Source organism: Grus americana, chromosome 7, assembly GCF_028858705.1.
Source record: "Grus americana isolate bGruAme1 chromosome 7, bGruAme1.mat, whole genome shotgun sequence".
In the NCBI taxonomy this organism is placed as follows: domain Eukaryota; kingdom Metazoa; phylum Chordata; class Aves; order Gruiformes; family Gruidae; genus Grus; species Grus americana.
Window position 1 is genome coordinate 31,628,290 of NC_072858.1, and position 17,751 is coordinate 31,646,040.

A 17,751-nucleotide genomic window follows, 5' to 3' on the forward strand; every position below is an offset into this window, starting at 1 on the left:
GCAATAAATCAATTTTAAGAATTGCTACTTTGAAACATCAGCTGGCTAAGTGCTGAAAGTCAAACTAGTCCTGTAATCAGTTGAGCGTGTATATTGAGATGGTAAATATTTTTGGACGAGATCTTTGAACAAAATAAAAACACATGGTACTTCTGTAGAGCTTAATTGACAAGAATTGTGAGTGTGTGCTTCTCTACAATGCCTTGTTTTGCTGAGTTTCGTATTTGTTGCTAGTGTTACTCTTTCTGTATTGTGATACAGTAAGCAAGCAGAGGAGTGTTGTGACATTTTAGCAATCCATCTCCCAGGCATCAGAAAGTGGTGTTCAGGTTCAGAGTACAGGTCCGTGAATCTTAATGAACACCTTAAACCCAAGTCAGAGGGTAAATAGCTGCAGTGGTAACTTGTTTTCTTCACCAAAATAGAAGGACAGATTCAAAAATAGTATACAAGTAAGGTAAAAACCGAGAAAGATGAACAATTGCTGAAGTCCTAATTCAGGGGTGCCTGCTTAAGAATTAATGGCACCTAGCTCTTTAGCTGGCTCCTGAACAGTGAGAGAAAAAAGTTCAGATCCAATCTCTGCTTTTATATTTTCTAGCTGGAACTGCCAAGCAACAGTAGAAGAGCCTTGTTTAGTGGTAAAATATACAGACTTGAAGTTAAGGGTAGTTTCTGATGTAGTAAGATCTTTAGGAACTTGGGAGAGATGACAAAAATCAACACACCGAACCAGTCAAATTTCAGAGAAGAACTTTTACTGTTTCTGAATTTCAATCAAGGGAATCAAAGAAAAACTTGATTTTTATGGTTGGATGCATAATAAGCTCTCAGAAGTGGAGCTGGTGTCAAGTCCTAAAAATAACATTACATATATAATTATATTCTGTGTTATTTTTATATATATTTACATACACATGTATACATACTTGGGACACTGTAGTCCCAGGATATGGGTTCTGCTGTGGCAGAACACTGCCACACGGTTTCTGTACTTACTGTATCAGGGAAGATGGTTTTACCTTCAGTGCCGCAATTTTGTGTGATTAATTACAAGGTGAAAACTCCAAGGAAATATTGGAGAATGATAAGTGAAAGTTGACACTGGATAATAACCAAGAAATGTGGAACTGAATAAAGTGGGGTGGTAGTGGAAGGGAATGCTTCTCTTTCAAGGAAAAAAAGTCCCACTTTAAATATTACTTTCTCCTCCCCTTTTTAGGTAACGGTGCATAATCCAGAAAATCAGAGCTATCTGATAGCATACAAAGACTCGCAACTCATAGTCTCCTCAGCTAAGTAAGTTGTAACAAAAAGGCATTTTTGCAGAGCACTGCACATAAGAGGGAAAAAAATAAAGGTTATACCAGAAGATTCTAGGGGGGAAAAATCCATACTTTTCATTAAGTAATGCTAAAATTAATTTAGATGAGGGTGTGGGTAACTACCTGAGTGCTACCAATACGTAGTGCTGCTATTGTTGGTTTTGTAGAAGCTGCAAAGTATGGATTCTGCTCCTTCTGTACCAAGTTAATATGAACACAGAAGAGGGCAGTTAGGAAGCTATGTCTATTTATTGTGTTTTCATTATGCTAAAGTGTTTACTGAAATGGAGCATAACCGAATTGACAGTGTAACTAAGAATTTAGAATAGTGAAATTCTGTTTTTAGCTGTTCTCCCTGGCAAAGATGCTTATACAAACACTTCTAACCCATTTATCAATCTGGGTGAGGTCTCAGTTGACTGGCAGAGATTGCATCCCTCTTGTACTGCTCTTCATAAGAGAACAAATTAAGCTGAAAATTTGACTTTGCAGACCTCATTGGAAACATAATTTCATGGTTGTAGGTTAGATATTTTGAGTATTTCTTTAATTTAAAAAAACCACCAAACCACAGTTTACTACACTATTTAGACCAATATATATTTTTGACACTTTTGTTTGTAATTGAAATCAGTGTTGTTGGTTTAACATCAAACTAATGTCATGCAGTAGAATCATGCCTGAGGTCCAGTAGTATTATGAAATTAAGATTTTACTGCTAGGAAGTCACGTGCCATTTATTTATTTTACAGAGTGCAAATAGCTCTGAGGACAGAACAAGAGAGCATTTAGATAACACTGTCAGAATAATGTTGTGCCTTGATGGTCAGAGGATATGAGAGGCTGGGTTTGTAGGCAGAGGAGGTATCTTTTGTAAGACCATGTGATGAATTTGGAAAGAAAAATTAACTTTAAAGCTTTCCTGGTTTTTGTTTTCACAGTTTCACTTGAGCTCATAAAAGATTTTATAGGTGATAAGTTTATTATCTCTCCCTACAGACTGGGCATCTGGGCATCAGAAAAATTCTGCATAAACTTTGCATTTGAGTTTTTCTCCTGGTGAAATGAGTGTAAGGGTAGAATGTCTTGTATGTTGTCGAGGTAATTTTCTTCTGCATCTTCTCCCTGCAGAGCACTGCAGCATTGTGAAGAGTTAATCCAGCGATATAATCGTGCTGAAGACAGTATCTGTTTACCAGACAATAAGCCTCTGCCTCACCAGAATGTGACCAACCACGTGGGTAAAGCAGTGGAAGACTGTATGAGGGCCATCATTGGTGTCTTGCTCAACCTAACAAATGATAACGGTAAAAAAAACAAAACAAAATTTTGCATATTCTGTGTTAAAGCATCAAATAATACATAAATGTAAACCATTTTATTGATTATGTTTTTTCCATGTACAATGCAATAAAGCAATTGTGTATGGTAGATGCTTGCTTTACAGTAATCAGTAACTTGTCTTTGCAAATTGGATAAGTAATTGCAAGTATTAAGATGTGTCCTTTGGGTAAGAGTCCCTTTTGTCTTTAGGGACAAAAGGTTATCAATCTGCTTACAACTATGAAAATGTTGTATTTTCAAAATTGAGCCTCTCAACTGTCTTTGTTTACAGAATGGGGTAGTACAAAAACAGGTGAACAAGATGGTCTGATAGGCACAGCTATGAATTGTGTGCTTCAAGTTCCAAAGTTCCTACCTCAAGAACAGAGATTTGATATTCGGGTGCTGGTAAGCTATTGTATTTGTTTCATTAACATAAAGTGATTTGCCCCCTTGTGCATTTGTCTACTCTGGCTTCAAATTAAGGAGCAGCCTCTGCAATTTTCATTGACCATATATATACTTAGTGAGGTATTTATGGAACGTTCCTGGAAGGATTTGGTGGGTTTGAGCTCTAACCGTTTTCCCTGTGTTTGGTGGGAAAAAGTGCACTGCTAGATGAACAACAAGATTTGGCTAAATAAGTGTGAATTATCTAGTTTTCAAATGTCTTTTCAATTTTAGAAATATGGTGTATGTTATTGTTTGAGATAAAGGCTTCGTCAAATTTACTTCGGTTTATGTAAAATGAGTCTGTGTGGCCTAAACAGCGACAGTGTAATTGTGTATGTGAAGGGTCTTTTAAGAATGTAAACTGAAGGTTGGACACCTGAATCCCTAATCTAGAAATGAAATCTCATCTTTAAAAATGTTTCCATGTTCAGAATTGGAAAAATGGAGATTCCTGCATGCAAGTTCTAATATACAGGGATCTCAGTTTTACCTCATATTTCTTTAAACCCTGATCCCTCTGTCTATCAAACTGTTTCATCAAGGTGTAAGTTATGTATCCTCAGAAAGATAAGGCCTAAAGACAACATTTATCTGGATAGCTATTTTTTGCTAAATTATCCTTTTTTAATGTGTGTAATCCTCTCTGACCCTCCAATTCTTGCAGGGATTGGGTCTATTGATCAATCTAGTAGAATATAGTGCTCGGAATAGGCACTGTCTCGTCAATATGGAAACATCGTGTTCTTTTGACTCATTCTGTACGGGAGAAGGAGATGATAGCCTAAAGATAACTGGGCAGATTGATGCTGTTCAGGCTTTAGTGCAGGTAAGAAATGTGTTTTCCCTGTAATAGTTACCATTTCTCATTATCAGCCTGTCAAGGGGGAAGGGAGAACTGAGCACTTGAAGATTTGTCAATATTTTTTTTCCTGTTTAGTATTTTGAGTACTACAGCACAGTGGGGGAAGAGGGGTGCCGCTCACAACTTTGACTTCTTCAGTACTGTCCATTACAGAAACAGCTTTCCTGGTAGAAGACAGTGGTATCGTTATTACAGACATCCAAAGGCTGCTTTCATGCTCCATAAGGCTTTCTCGTTCCTATATGGTTTATTTCTAGTTTTCTTGTTCCTATATGGTTTACTGCTTGTTTTGTTTTAAACCAGCTATAAAAATTGTAAGCTATTTTTGTCTTACATACTTTGCTTCCATATATTTTTTTTTATTTAAAGTACTATATTTATGGGAGTTTGTGACTTAAAAAAAAAGTCATGTTTTGTAAGAGCAGTAAAATATGGATGTAATGGATATGGATGTGAAAGAGCCTTCTTAAATGTTGTATTGACTTGTTAAAAAAAGAAATGCACCAATAATTTTGGTGAACAAGTTCTACCATGCGAGCTAAAATAAAAGAATTGAAAGGGTTTTAAAGTACAACCATTTTATTTCAATTGAGATAATTTTATGGACGCTTCTAGTAGTTCTTCTATTTAACTATATGAAATAATTGTCCAGCAGCAGACAAAAAAAAAAATCAACAATAAAAATAGTATTAAATATCTTAATATGCAGCTCTGCAAAGCAATATTTAAAACTGGTGGTTGTATGGTTTGGGAAATAATTCACAAGATACAAGTGCACAATACGAGATCGCTGGTTCAGTCACATCCTTGATAAGTCATTTTAAATTTATTCTTTCGAATTTTTGCTTTTTACATATCAGGGGAAAAGCTAAGAAAGCAGAGGGGATAGCTAGCATGAAATGAAAATGAGGATTCATAGAGGACAAAAACAGACAGGAAAATATGGCAACTTGGAGTCTTCAAGCTGTGTCTTAAAGATGACGATTAAACATTTACGATGCCCAAGAGGAGCCTGCCAACTGGTTCAACAGCGGAGGGGGAGGGGGGGGAGAGACGCCTTTTCTGTAGAGCACAGCGTTGGTGTTGGGGTAAATTATATTTTCCTTTGAAGAAGAAAAGGCTATTGTTAAGAAAAGTATTGAAGACTAACTGTATTAAGGGGTGAATTGTGTAGGGGAAATAAACTTTCAAGTATTAATTCAGCGTGTTTTGGATTTAATTTATAATAGAAGTTCTCCTGAAATTTTCCCCATTAGCTATTTCTTGAGCGTGAGCGAGCGGCACAGCTGGCCGAGAGCCAGACAGACGAATTGATTAAAGAAGCTCCTACTGCTCAACACGATAAGAGTGGGGAATGGCAAGAGACGAGTGGGGAGATACAGTGGGTCTCCACAGAAAAGTCAGATAGTACTGAAGAGAAAGATAAGAAGGAAGAAGATGATGAAGAACTTGATCTTAATAAAGGTACGTTGTCTGGTTGTGATGAGCTCAGAAAAGGCAGAGAGGTCTGTGATTGCTTAAATTATCCTCTGCTTCTTAGCTACGTGCGGTCGCTTGGGCTGAGATTTCCTCAGCGTATCCCCCAGGTAAAACTGTTACAGATCCTAAGTAGGAGCAGTTCAGAGCTGAAGCACAGGAAGTGGAAGAAGTTATGCTGCTGCTTATTTTCTTAATAGTACCTTCTGTCAGTTCCTTTGTTAAAAAAAAACAAAACAACCAAACAAAAAACCAAACCCAAACCTTTTTAGGGACATTCTGTGTAAGAAATATTCTGGAAGGTATGGCTTTTAGGCCTTTATCTTATTTAATGAAACAATCCTTGAGTAACCTGCCTTAATTTTGTTTTGCCAGGGTATCATGACCTGTTCTTGTTTCATGCTGCTTTTAGGGTTGTTTGTTTTTTTTCTTCCCCTCCCTATTTGCACATATGCTTCTTCTGTCCCCATCTTCTTTTTGCCCAAGTTCTTCTCACTCTGTCAATGGTATCTCAGGTCCCTGTGCCATGCCTCAATGTGCTGCATCTTTGGCAGTTTGTTCCAGGAATTTGAGTATCTCTAAGCTGATTTATGTAGTTTGTCTCTGGAAAATCTATCAGGTCAGAAACATCGATCTTTCTTGTTTAATAGTAGGTGCAGTGTATTACTTCTAATAGTGTTGTAATCTTCTAATAGTAGGTGCGGTATATTACTTTCTCCAACCTTGCTTTATATCCTTCCTCATTTTTGTAGCTCCATCAACTGGTGTCTGCAGCTATTTGTGGTTTGCCCAAAAATGCTGAGTCATTAGCAAAAAATGCTATATCTGTGCTTAATGGAATAAACTTCTTTTGGTGGAATTCTTACTGGCTTATAGTATCACATGAAACATTTATATTTGTATTTTGTTGTGTTAAGCATACACTTTGCATGTTAAAATGGTAATCAATAAAATACAATGTAATTAACTGAAAGCAAGTGACCACCGTTTTTCTGTTGAAGAATGTGCAGCTGAGTTAGTAAGTAAGGAGTTTGTCTGATTCTTGCCTCTGAAGTCTCAGTCCGAAAGCTCACTTTGAGGAAAAAGAATTCCGAAAAGTGATAATGAAAGATTGTATTTGAAGCAGTAAAAGATACCAGCTGCTTAGAGAATACAATACACTCGGTTGTCTCTCTTTACAGCTCTTCAGCATGCTGGGAAGCACATGGAAGACTGCATTGTGGCCTCGTACACAGCGCTGCTTCTAGGCTGTCTCTGCCAAGAGAGTCCAGTAAGGGAATAAGTCCATAACTTGCTCTTAAGTCCAATACAGTTTTTAGTGAAGTAATAATTTGCAGTATTGAAATGAGTTTATTAAATCAGGGTTCAATGTGAGCTAGTACATTGGTGAAGCTACATTGATGTATATAGTTCTGTGGAAGGTTCCCAGAGGTACTCCATCCAAAACAGATTTTCTGGACATCATTATGTTTATCAAAACCAGTTGGAATTGAAGATTGAACCTCTTCTGCCTCTCTCACCTTTGCTGTTAGTCTTAGCCCACAAATGAACTTCTTTGGGAAAGGCAGAGGAAAATTGGCTCACCGGTTCTATAATTACAAAAGCTTGCTTTAATTTTTGGTAGTTTCAATAAGCAAGTTAACATCAGACTTGTTTATTCTTTTTTATCAGTCTGCTTTATTTCCTCCATTGAAATTACATGAAATTGTATATGTCCATATTAGTCGAAGATGATTGCCTCAGATTGGAAATGCATAATAGAAACCTGAAGTTAAAACTTAAAATTCTGGAACTCTGATGGCTGAGAAGTTCATAAACTGTCCTGTCAAATACGTGCCCAAATGAAAATGAGGTTCAGACCTGCCTTCAGCCTTGTCTAAATTTACCATGATGGTAGAGATGGTCTTTAACATGCTGTTCTGTACCTTTTGACTGATTAGCGTCCATACAATTGTAGTGTTTGGAATGACACTGACAAGTTCAATCATTCTCAACCCTTAACAATTACAAAGGAGGATTCTCTCCATGTCAGGAGAGTATCTGGTGGGGTTTTTAGTTCTTGGTAATCTTGTAGGTCCTGGGGAGGTCTGGTGGTGGTAATGGTCTGTAATGAAAAAAAGAAGGTGGGGGGGAACACACCACCACTAAAGATTTTAGCAGGTGTTTCCTAGAAACATAAACACCATAAACATGTATTGCTTGAGAAAATCATAGAGATGACACCAAAAGCCATCTTAATGCTCTGAATATACTTGTCTTATTGCATCTCACATGCAGAGTAACACAGTCCTATGTCAGAAAAATATTTCCCAAACTAAAATAGATTGTTTTATTTCTTAGATCAATGTGACTACTGTGAGGGAGTACTTACCTGAAGGAGACTTCTCGATAATGACTGAAATGCTCAAAAAATTTCTCAGTTTTATGAATCTTACTGTAAGTAATAAATATTTAAAATCGATGTTTGTACATATTTTTGTAATTGTGTTTTCTGTTAATAGTCCATACATTTTTAGAAGCGTTTAACATTTTTCAGTTGTCTTTAGAAAAGCACAGGATGATTTTCCGTTTTTTAAATACTGAAGACCCATTTGTCTGTCATTATTTTGGCAGTAAATGGAATGAAGCTACTTTCATTCCATTTGATTGTCACTGGTCAGGAAAATATTTTTGAACACTCTGCCTGAACCTAACTGCTTTTACTGATATGTAACGCTAAATACTAAAATTCTGAAATGAGCATAGCTCTCAAATATTTTAAAGAGGTATTACAAATGCTTGTTTGTTACTTCTGTTTTCTGTTATGTTTTGCAGTGTGCTGTTGGAACAACAGGCCAGAAATCTATCTCTAGGGTGATTGAATACTTGGAACACTGCTAGATACTTAACTTCCGCGGCAGGCACTCTAATGCTGGAGCTACCCTTAGACAAAAGAAGAAGTCATGAAAGAAGTCCTTGAAGGATATACCAAGAGCATTCATCTGTGTCATTCGTGTTCGGATTTTTAAGGCTACCTGGTCTCTTAACCATGCATTCAGCATTTTCTAAAAGACAGTTACTACATCAATCTGCAACTATCAAAAATGAGGGGAAAAAGGTTCTGAGGAAAATAAATAAAGAAACCATGCTGTTTATGATGCAGTGCAGTATTTAAATATTTTTTGGCAGGGTTTACCCTCCCTATCTTTTTTTCTTGCTTTGTTCGTGACAAGTTTCAAGGGGAAAAACTTGCTGCTGATAGTGCAACTGCTGTTTACTGTTGAGCCACTGTTTCATGCCAGCCAGGTGCAAAGGCAGCTTAGCTACTGAGGTATCAAACAAATGTTCTAATAAAGACGTTCTGGACAGCAGCACCGCTCCTATTTGAGTTTAATTTGCTCTTGCTTTTTTATTACTAGATTATTCCAAAATCATAAAATATAAATTTTTAAATACTTTTGTGATTTTAACTACTGTCTATATTTAAAATTTGTTGGAATCCAAAGAGGCGAGGATTGGATAGTTTATTTTTTATACTGTTTTGATTGAAATTAGGTTGTTGAACTATTTCTCAGTTCTAAAACTGTCATGGCCCATGTACTGTAAACTGATAGACCATAACACTTTGTAGTTCAGGAAGCATGCAAACCCATAAACACACAAAGCCATTTGAGGGTATGTTATCCACAAAAGAAATAGTAACTGTAAAAAAAAAAAAAAAAAAAAAAAGTGCCCTGTTAGGGGGGAGAAAAAAAAAAAAAAGAGGAGAGAAGGAAAAAAAAAGATATTCAGTCCCAGGGTAGTTTACACTTCTAATAAGCAAAAACTTTGCAATGCTGTTTTAATTTGTTTCAAGGAAGCACTCAAAATATATTTTATAATGCTCAATACAAAGAATTTGGATGTTTTAGGGGGAAGAATTTTAAAGAAGCTAACACACCAACGGGGATTAATGTTTCCAGCTGACATAATCTTTCTATTTCATTCTTCTGTAGTATGACAAAGTTTAAATGCATACAACACAAAGCCTTAAATTGCTGATATAGCTAAGATTTTGTTCAGTCTGAGGTCTAGTTCACAGCAAGCATTGTGTTTGAAGACTTTAAGTGGAACAAAGAATCCCAGAAAACACATGACTTTTTTTAGCAATTCTTTTCTTGCACTCATTATTCAGACCAACAGAATTGGTAATTATTTTTATTAAGCTGGTCTTGAATATTTGCAGACTGTTCTGAGATCTGCTTCATTGACATTCTTAAATACCTGTATAGGTAGTTACATCATGTTATTCCATTGAATTTGTAAAACTTGAAGCCATAAAAATATTAGTTCTATGTATAATGAGGAGGAAATAACAGGAAATCTAACCTGCTTTTAGATCTTGTGTTATCTCCATGTATAAAGTTAAGAACTCGTGCTTTTGTATCAGTGCCAGCTGTAAATTTTTTACATACAGTGGCTGCCTTCTATGTCTTCCTATTTTTGATAATGCAGATTGTTGGGAATTCTGTAAGGAAGTAACTGATTAGCGGCAAAAATCCTATGTTGGTCATACTCTTTTGTGTTTTCTCTCATCACCTTCTAAAACCTAGTGTATCAGTGTAACTTAGAAAAGTTTTTGAGATTGTATTCCCCTTTGTTTAAAAAAAAAAAAAAACAAACCTCGGTATTGAGAGAGAAGCTGTATATAAATGGTCTACATCAGGATGAAATTACTGAAGATTTTGTCCATCAAGTTTTCTGATTTTTAGAGATTTTCACTTATAATGGGATTTCAAATTGATTATATAGTTTTCTGTGGAGAGACAGCAAGAGAAAATAAAATCTAGATGTGATGATGGGGGAAAGCAGGGACAACTACCTTTCTTTGTTACACTGGTAATTGTTTGGGAATTGATTTACCTCAGTGTTTAACAGGTTTTTTTAAATGTAACTAATTGTCAAGCACTGACAAATGCAGATTTTTTTTTTTGAGGGTGGGGGGAGAAATCACCCTGTGAACTGCAGTGCATTTTTGTGTGTTAGACCCTCAAATAACTCTGCATTAAAGGGTACTTGAGGCCAACTTGCAAATTAAAGTTTTAAAGTAACTTTTTTTCCATTGTAAATATTTGTGTAAATACTCTCAATTGGAAATTAGAACAGTAGAGTACTTTTCTGAATCCAATCCTATTTTTATTTTATACAGTATTTCTCAGCTGTGATCTTTGGAGCAAAAGCCAACGGCAGGAAAAATAGTTTGTACCAGTTTCATGAAGTATGTCTTTGGGTTTTTGTAAATAATTTTAACTCAAATAAAATTGCTACTTTCAATACATATCTTGTCTTCTAACATGAAATAAAACACTCCTCTGAGTGACTGCAGAAAGAAGGCAGTGTCAGGTAAATTGTTAAAAGGAAGAAGGAGGAGAAAAAAAAAAAAAAAAGAGGAGGAGAAAAATAACAGTGGAGCATCCTGAAGGCAGTGCTCCATTTTCCACTGTGTGTTGGGACAACAAAATTCAGTGCCTGAACCAGAGGCTGTGGTCAGTCAAACCAGCTAAGGCTTGAAATTTTCTGGAGATGATGTACTCCATCTCTTGATGCTCCACACAAGTTGCTATTGATGTTTAGCTGAAGGGGCGTGTCACAACTCTGAAGAGCTGTAGTTAAAGTAACAAGAGCATCCTAAAGCATAGATGAAATGGAGCAGCTTCACATCATGGGGGATGTTAATGGCTGCTTTCTTCAGTGAAAAATGAGAAAATTACCATGAGCATTGCTCTGTTTTTCTATTAATATGAATGATACTTTTAACTTCAGGATGGATTTTTTTCCCATGGATTTTTTTTCCTTAATTGATACAACTAGATACAGGTACAATATGCAATAATTCATGAGTTGTAAAGCGAGTTGAATGTGATGTGTCATCTCTATTGCCACTTCAACAAGCATCAGCATAATGTAGCTTTATTTCTGTGCTGTAAAAGGGTGATACTGGAGTTTGAAATATGGAGCAGTATGTTAGTATTTGGCACTGTAGGAGGCAAATACAGCTTTATGTAAGCAAATGTTTTTCCCCAAAAAATCATAACATCTGGTAAAAGTATTTCTTCTTGGTTATTTTGTCGGTAGATATGTAATGAAAGCATTATGTGTGGATGCTTTGCGATGACATCGGCATTTTCAGATTAACAGGACAATTGTGAAGCTTCTATAGAAGATTTGGGAGTCATGGCCTTTCACAAACGTTATTTCACTGACTGTTTGGAAATGCATGATTTGCATAACAACAAAGTGATCTGGTGGGATCTGTACAGCACTGATTTATCAGAAGATGAATGTAAAAGCAGGTAGTGGTGCTGCAGATGATTTCTCAAGCTGGCCTAATGGAGTTGTGTTTGTGCTGTCAGCAGATCGAGCAGAAGATTGGACAGTGATCACAAAGGTATAAAAGCTTCGTTCTTCCACCCGAGCTGAGCATCTGTGCCAAGCGTGCAGCTGGAATAGTGCAGTTCTGCTGGGGAGCTGAGTAGGCACTGCATGGCTGCTGCTGGGTGGGCAAGAAGATAGTGGGAATCCTCATACTAATTTGAGGGTGTTAGATTTTTAAACTTTTTCTGTAACAGAATATTCTGACAGGAGTTCCTGCTTTTAACCATGTTTTCCAGCTCAAGTACCTCACTGAATTGGTAAAGATGTTTTTGGTGTCAGATGCACTAGTGAGTATTCTGTCTTCCCTCATTTTTCCTTTCCGGACATCAATAATTCCTCCTTTTAGTAAGCAGAAGTCAAAGCATACTTAGTTAGCTGGGACTATTACCAGGCAAGCCCATATGGCTTTTTCAGTAGAGGGGTTTTTTAATTTGATACTTGCCTTGTTTAGATGGCAAGGAAAACTAAAATGTGTATTTGAGTTCAAAAGGTAAAGAGGACTTAAGTAGTTGCCATTCTTCTGCATCAAACCCTTACAGGATGGCTCATTAATTGGGTTTTTGAAGATAATGAGATTGGAATTTGCCCTGAATCATGCTAGCCAAGTGTTTTCAAAACCAGGCCAATGTAATTCTTGATGCTAATGCTGATGCTTCTCCTCCTCTGTGTAATATGTTGATTCATCATTGGGTAAAGGATACTACTGGATTATTTTAGCTATGTGGAACAGAAGCCATTCATACATATTCTTTTTTTACCGGTGCTAAAAGTCCCCTGTCTAAGGGACTAATTTATTAAGATGCTTGCAGCATCGGGTGTGGATAGTCTTACTGTAAATAAAAGTCAAACCATTATAAATAATGCAACTGCTTAAGTCCTTATCCAAAGGTAGATTGATTTACTAATGCCACAAGGATCTTTATTCCAGCTGTGAAAACTGAACTTAATTTGCAGCTATAGGTTAAGCCTCAGGTTGCCGTGCTTGGTATGGTATGTGTGACAACAGGCACTCTGGTGATGCAGAGGGTGTTGTAAGGAGCCCTAGAAAAAGCAGTCCTCCTTGGGAGGAAAGTGAACTGCACTAGAGACTGCCTTAAATTTGAAAGACAAACATGTTCACTTTTATCTTTCACCTCCTGTCTTGCAAACTGTATCTCTAAGTCTCTTAACCCCCAACTTTTGCTACTACATGTTGAACTTCCATCAGCTTAGACGTGTAAAGGCCAAAGAATTGCTTGAGATGTGTGGAAAGCTAGATTACTAAATAATAAAAATAGTTACTCAGACAATAGTACTTATCTCTTTTTATGCCCACTGCGTAGAGTCCAGATTCTCATCTGTCTTAAGTGATCTAAAGTTATTTAGAGGAAGGTTCACTGTTGGATAAATATTAATAGCAGGGTAAAATCAGGTGATAGGGAAAAGAGGGCTCTCTTTGGAGTAAAGAATAACAGGAATTTTATTTAGATTTACTGTTTAGTTGTGGGAATTCTTTGTTTTCTGTATTAGAACAGAAGATTTAATTGTGTCTCTGCATTTAATTTTTAAAAGTGGGGAGGAAGAGTGTTAACATGGAGTTGAGAGGATTAAATGATTTCCCCCCCCCCCCATCTATAAAGCTGACCCTGTGATTGTGTCCTAGAACAACAGTTCAGTGTTGGTCAAGTGAGTAATAATAGTTTGTGTGTGTGTGTTGCTCTTTTTTCCTGAACTTCCTAGCTGTTACTTAACCCTCTTAGGAGGATTAAATGTATTCTTACTACTGAAAATAAGGAATGAAGACACTGGAAAGAGGATGGTCTACCAGGAGAAAGATTTGAGTGAAATGCGCACCAAAGAGCTTGTGTAGATGGGTATTTACCACCTGGATAAACACTTAAAGACCCAAACCGGACTTATTCAACAGGTTCTTAACTTGCATTGTTTTCTCCTTCAAATACACTGGTGTTTAATCAATAGAAACCAAAACGAGAAAAGTTACAAGGGCTACAATTTGAAGGAGATAAAACCCAAACAAATGAAATAATTTTACTTTTTTTCCAGCCAGTAATTGACCAAAGAAAATGTGTTTAACTAGCCTGCTTGATGGGAGAAGGACTTGTGAATGTGGCTGTGATAGATGTCCTAGTGACAGTTGCTGCTGTTTGGTTTCCTTCTGCATTACAGTATTCTACTTGGTGGAAAGCAAACCTTGAGGAAAAATATGCGGGAACGTATGTGCATGCGCTCACACACATGCCTATGTATCTATCTCTAAGTATAGTTATTTTGTTTCTCTGCTGTCACCAGTACCTAATGCATGCAAATCAAGGTGAAGGGCCTTTGTGCAGATGTTTCAATGAAAAAGGAAAGAGAGGAGCTGCTTTAGCACCAAATGAGACCATTCAGGAGCTATGCACGCACCTTACTGCCTCTGGGAACAGTCCCAAAGTCGTGATACTTCGGGTTTTTTCATGGGTCTGCTGTTGGCCTCTTATCCCAAACATGTGGCTCTTGAAAGCGTTTCTGGGGCAAAAAGTTTTAAAATATCCAGTCTATGTTGTTTTCTAGACTGCTGTTTTACTTATAGTCTCTGTTTGAATAGAATATAAGCACAAACCATAGGGAAAACGTGCAGTAAGATCACTTTGCGTCACAGCTTTACTCTCAGGCATGAGTTTAGGTTCAAAAGGATGATATTCAGGTTACAGAGCCTCAAAAAGTAGTTTAGTTATGTGCTATATAAACTGCTGTGTAACATCTAGTGTCATTTTGCTGGCTCATATTTTGATTTTTTGTCTTCATTCAACAAGGAATTTTAAGGCAAAGCTAGCTTATCCAAATTAAAAATGTCATCATGTTTGTCTAGGTTAAAGTGCTATAATGAAATTATACTTTAGCAGCAGAAATGGAGCATAGTAAATTAAATAGAAATGATGCAATTACTGTTTGTAGTTTCCTTTGCCGTAACTACTTTTAAAACCTGGCAATAAATTTTTAATAAGAAAAATTTAATCTTCCTAATGGAAAAATCTGATTGGAATTCATGTGCTGAGTATATTCACACATATCATACATCCAGTTTTAAAATGGAGCTTCATCTTGCAAAACAACCTTTTTTCTTTGTGATACCTTAGATTACAATGAGATTCTTATTGAGGATTTTGCAAGAACAAATTTATAGCAATTTTATTCCAGGTAATCATAAAATTTCATCCTTCCTTATTTGGTGTAGGTTATAATGGTTCTTCAAATATCATCTCAAATGTGAGACAAAACCAACTCAAATGTCATTTATGTATTCCTGTAGAACATCAATTAAAATTACTGGGACAAAGCAGTACTCTACAGTGATTTGCTAATCTATTATACATTCAGTCTAAGACTGTAAATAATAAAAATCATTCTGTTGAGAGAACTAAATCAATTTTTATGTTCCTCACAATAAGACAAATATATGGCTTATCCTAGTGTTGTCATACAGTGTTAAAAGGTTTATACAAAAATGAAATATACCACAACTTTAATTTTATTTAACAGTTGTCATTAGCATTCAGAAGTTTTCAGGAGAACTGGTTTGTGCTGTTTGATTAACATACATAATGTAGCTTCAGCTTTTTCAAATCTTATGAAAATCACTAAGAATGTGCTCTGGCTTTTGAACTTTGTTAGCTAGGACCAAATGAAGTGGGCCTCGAACCACAGCTGTCCACAATCCTACCCTCTCTGAGGATTTTCACTGGACACAGCTTTCAAAATGCTGAATTCAAAGCCTGACGCTGTGAACCTTAGTCTGTCCTGCATTATGCTGATGTTCTTTAAAGCTGAGCTCAGTCTATATACTTTTTTTCTGGGAGAAACCCTCAGTAAATGCTCAGTACGTGCTTAGCTTTCAGCAGGAGCAGAAGTTCTCCTAAGTCAATGTGAGCATGAGGTCAGACCTAGAGGAGGTTGGCTTGGGGAAGCCCGTGTGGCCAAGCCTATGCACTTGAAATCCACTGAGCAGGGCTGCGACACCGAATACATCTGAAGAAGCTGGCATGTTTATAGGGGTTTTGCTGAGGTCACTAGAAGTGGCTGTCTCAGGCTGTAGCCCAGAAGCTCAGGAAAGGAAAAATATAAGATGAAGTGGGAGATGTACCTGCTCAGGCTGTTTCTGCTGAACACCAGATTTTGCTGATACTGGAACCCCACCGTGTGTTTCCCAGGCCCAAATTCAAAACCCACCTGGTTGCTGAGCCGTTGCTAGCATCATTTCAGCGAGAGGAGCACGCAGCACCATTGGAATGTACTTTCTCTCCCAGGCCTGGCAAAACAATCATTGCACTGAGATGCTGGAAATGATATACAACCAAAAGACCCAAGGGAGTTCTGTGAACCAGGATTTCACTAACTACATACATGAGATTCTACTTAGACTTTGTGAGTATGTGGCTTGACTTCACAAACAGGAGATGTGCTCTTAGAGAGGTGGAGATCATCTCCCTTTCAAACAGGACTTGAGGCATATGTAAGACAAGGATATCCAGAAGAGCAGGATTGTTCTGTTGTTGTCTTAATTGATGATGTTTCCTCAACACCAGTAAATGTCAGATTATTTCAGGAGCATGTGGAATTGTTGATGTCCTGGAAGATAAATAAGAATTCTAGAGACTTGTGAAAGAAAGTAATATTAGTTAGCATGCTAGTGCTGAAACTTGTCATTCACCTGTGACTAATGGTGAGGACAGAGAATACACTTGGTTAACAAGCTTTCCCTGGAGATGAAACCAGACATAGAGAGGTCTGACAGGGTGAAGAAGACCCATCATGCAAGTTATGACATATCAGAAGCTGGATCAACATCTGGGCCTGGCATGTGTTTGCACAGCACTTCTTGTTCTGAAGTGTCAAGTATTTCTTATAAGAACAAGATGCCACTGAGAGCTTTGAGGAGCTCCAAATGGGCTAGCAATTAGCCTGTTGAGTACCTTTCACTTCCCAAATGAGATTCCAGTAGTATCATATGCCATCTAGGATTACGTTGCTATCTTCCAGCATATTGCAAAACATCTCACCTGCAAAGTTGCCACAAAGATTGCATACACTACTGCACTACAAGCAACTTGGTTGCAACACTAAGAACTTACCAAGATACAGCTAAGGTCAGTATTCTGCTTTAAGTTTAGTGGTACACAGCATAACATCTGCAAATGTGATGGCAGGCTCCAGAACCAGAGTGGCACTAGGCTGCCAAGGGCTTTCCTTGGAAGTTGCTTTGCTCTTTTCCATTGAATGCAGTTGAAAATTGTGGTACACAGCTAAGAAATCTCTTTACATCATTCCCCATCTCTTTTTCAATATCACCACCAAAATAAGATTTTTACAAGAGAAAAGTCCTTGTTGGGCAGAAGTACCGGAGGCTTGTTCTTCAACACCAGGAAGAAACTTCTATTCTCTACTTGTTCTAGGGGAAAGAAAATTCATCCTGATCTACTGAAAAGACTCTTAAAATGGCTACTGTTTTAGGATGCTGATGTTTGCTTCCATCAACCTAAGGTCCAGGCTGCTCCATGGCACTTGGTTTATGGCCCAGCTTCCTAGTGCCAGTTCCACAGAAATACTAAGCAGACATGAAGTTATCAATCCTGAATAGCACACATCACAGTAAGGACCAGCACTCACTGGTCTGCAGAGTACCACGCAGTAGTAGTAGAAAATAGGAAGTGGTTTACTCAGAAGTGAACTCACCAGCCATGATGTCCAATTGTAAGAGTAGATATTTACTAGAGTGTAATACTAGTGGTTTGAGATGCTGTGAAAGGTGTGAAACCCATAATCTCTTGCTCTCAATGTTTCAGAATAACCATTATTGTAAGTATCAAACTGCAAGAGAACAAAAGGAAGATTAGGAGTCTTTTGCTCTTTTTACTCTCCTAAGGAGAGAACCAGGAGGCCGAG

General features: G+C 37.3%; 1 protein-coding gene across 3 annotated transcripts in view; it reads left to right on the forward strand.

The window, feature by feature from the left end:
• WAPL (WAPL cohesin release factor) overlaps positions 1-9,182 on the forward strand; it is a 69,861-nt gene extending 60,679 nt beyond the window's left edge. For 2 of the 3 annotated variants that reach the window (XM_054831087.1, XM_054831088.1), the window contains 8 exons: positions 1,223-1,299; positions 2,457-2,632; positions 2,941-3,056; positions 3,766-3,927; positions 5,220-5,427; positions 6,621-6,709; positions 7,780-7,875; positions 8,254-9,182. In XM_054831087.1, coding sequence (XP_054687062.1) covers positions 1,223-1,299; positions 2,457-2,632; positions 2,941-3,056; positions 3,766-3,927; positions 5,220-5,427; positions 6,621-6,709; positions 7,780-7,875; positions 8,254-8,319 — 990 coding nt within the window. In that variant the 3' untranslated portion in view covers positions 8,320-9,182. The remainder of the gene's footprint in view (positions 1-1,222; positions 1,300-2,456; positions 2,633-2,940; positions 3,057-3,765; positions 3,928-5,219; positions 5,428-6,620; positions 6,710-7,779; positions 7,876-8,253) is intronic. The other variant, XM_054831089.1, reaches the window with a different exon arrangement.
• Positions 9,183-17,751: the final 8,569 nt, after the last annotated feature.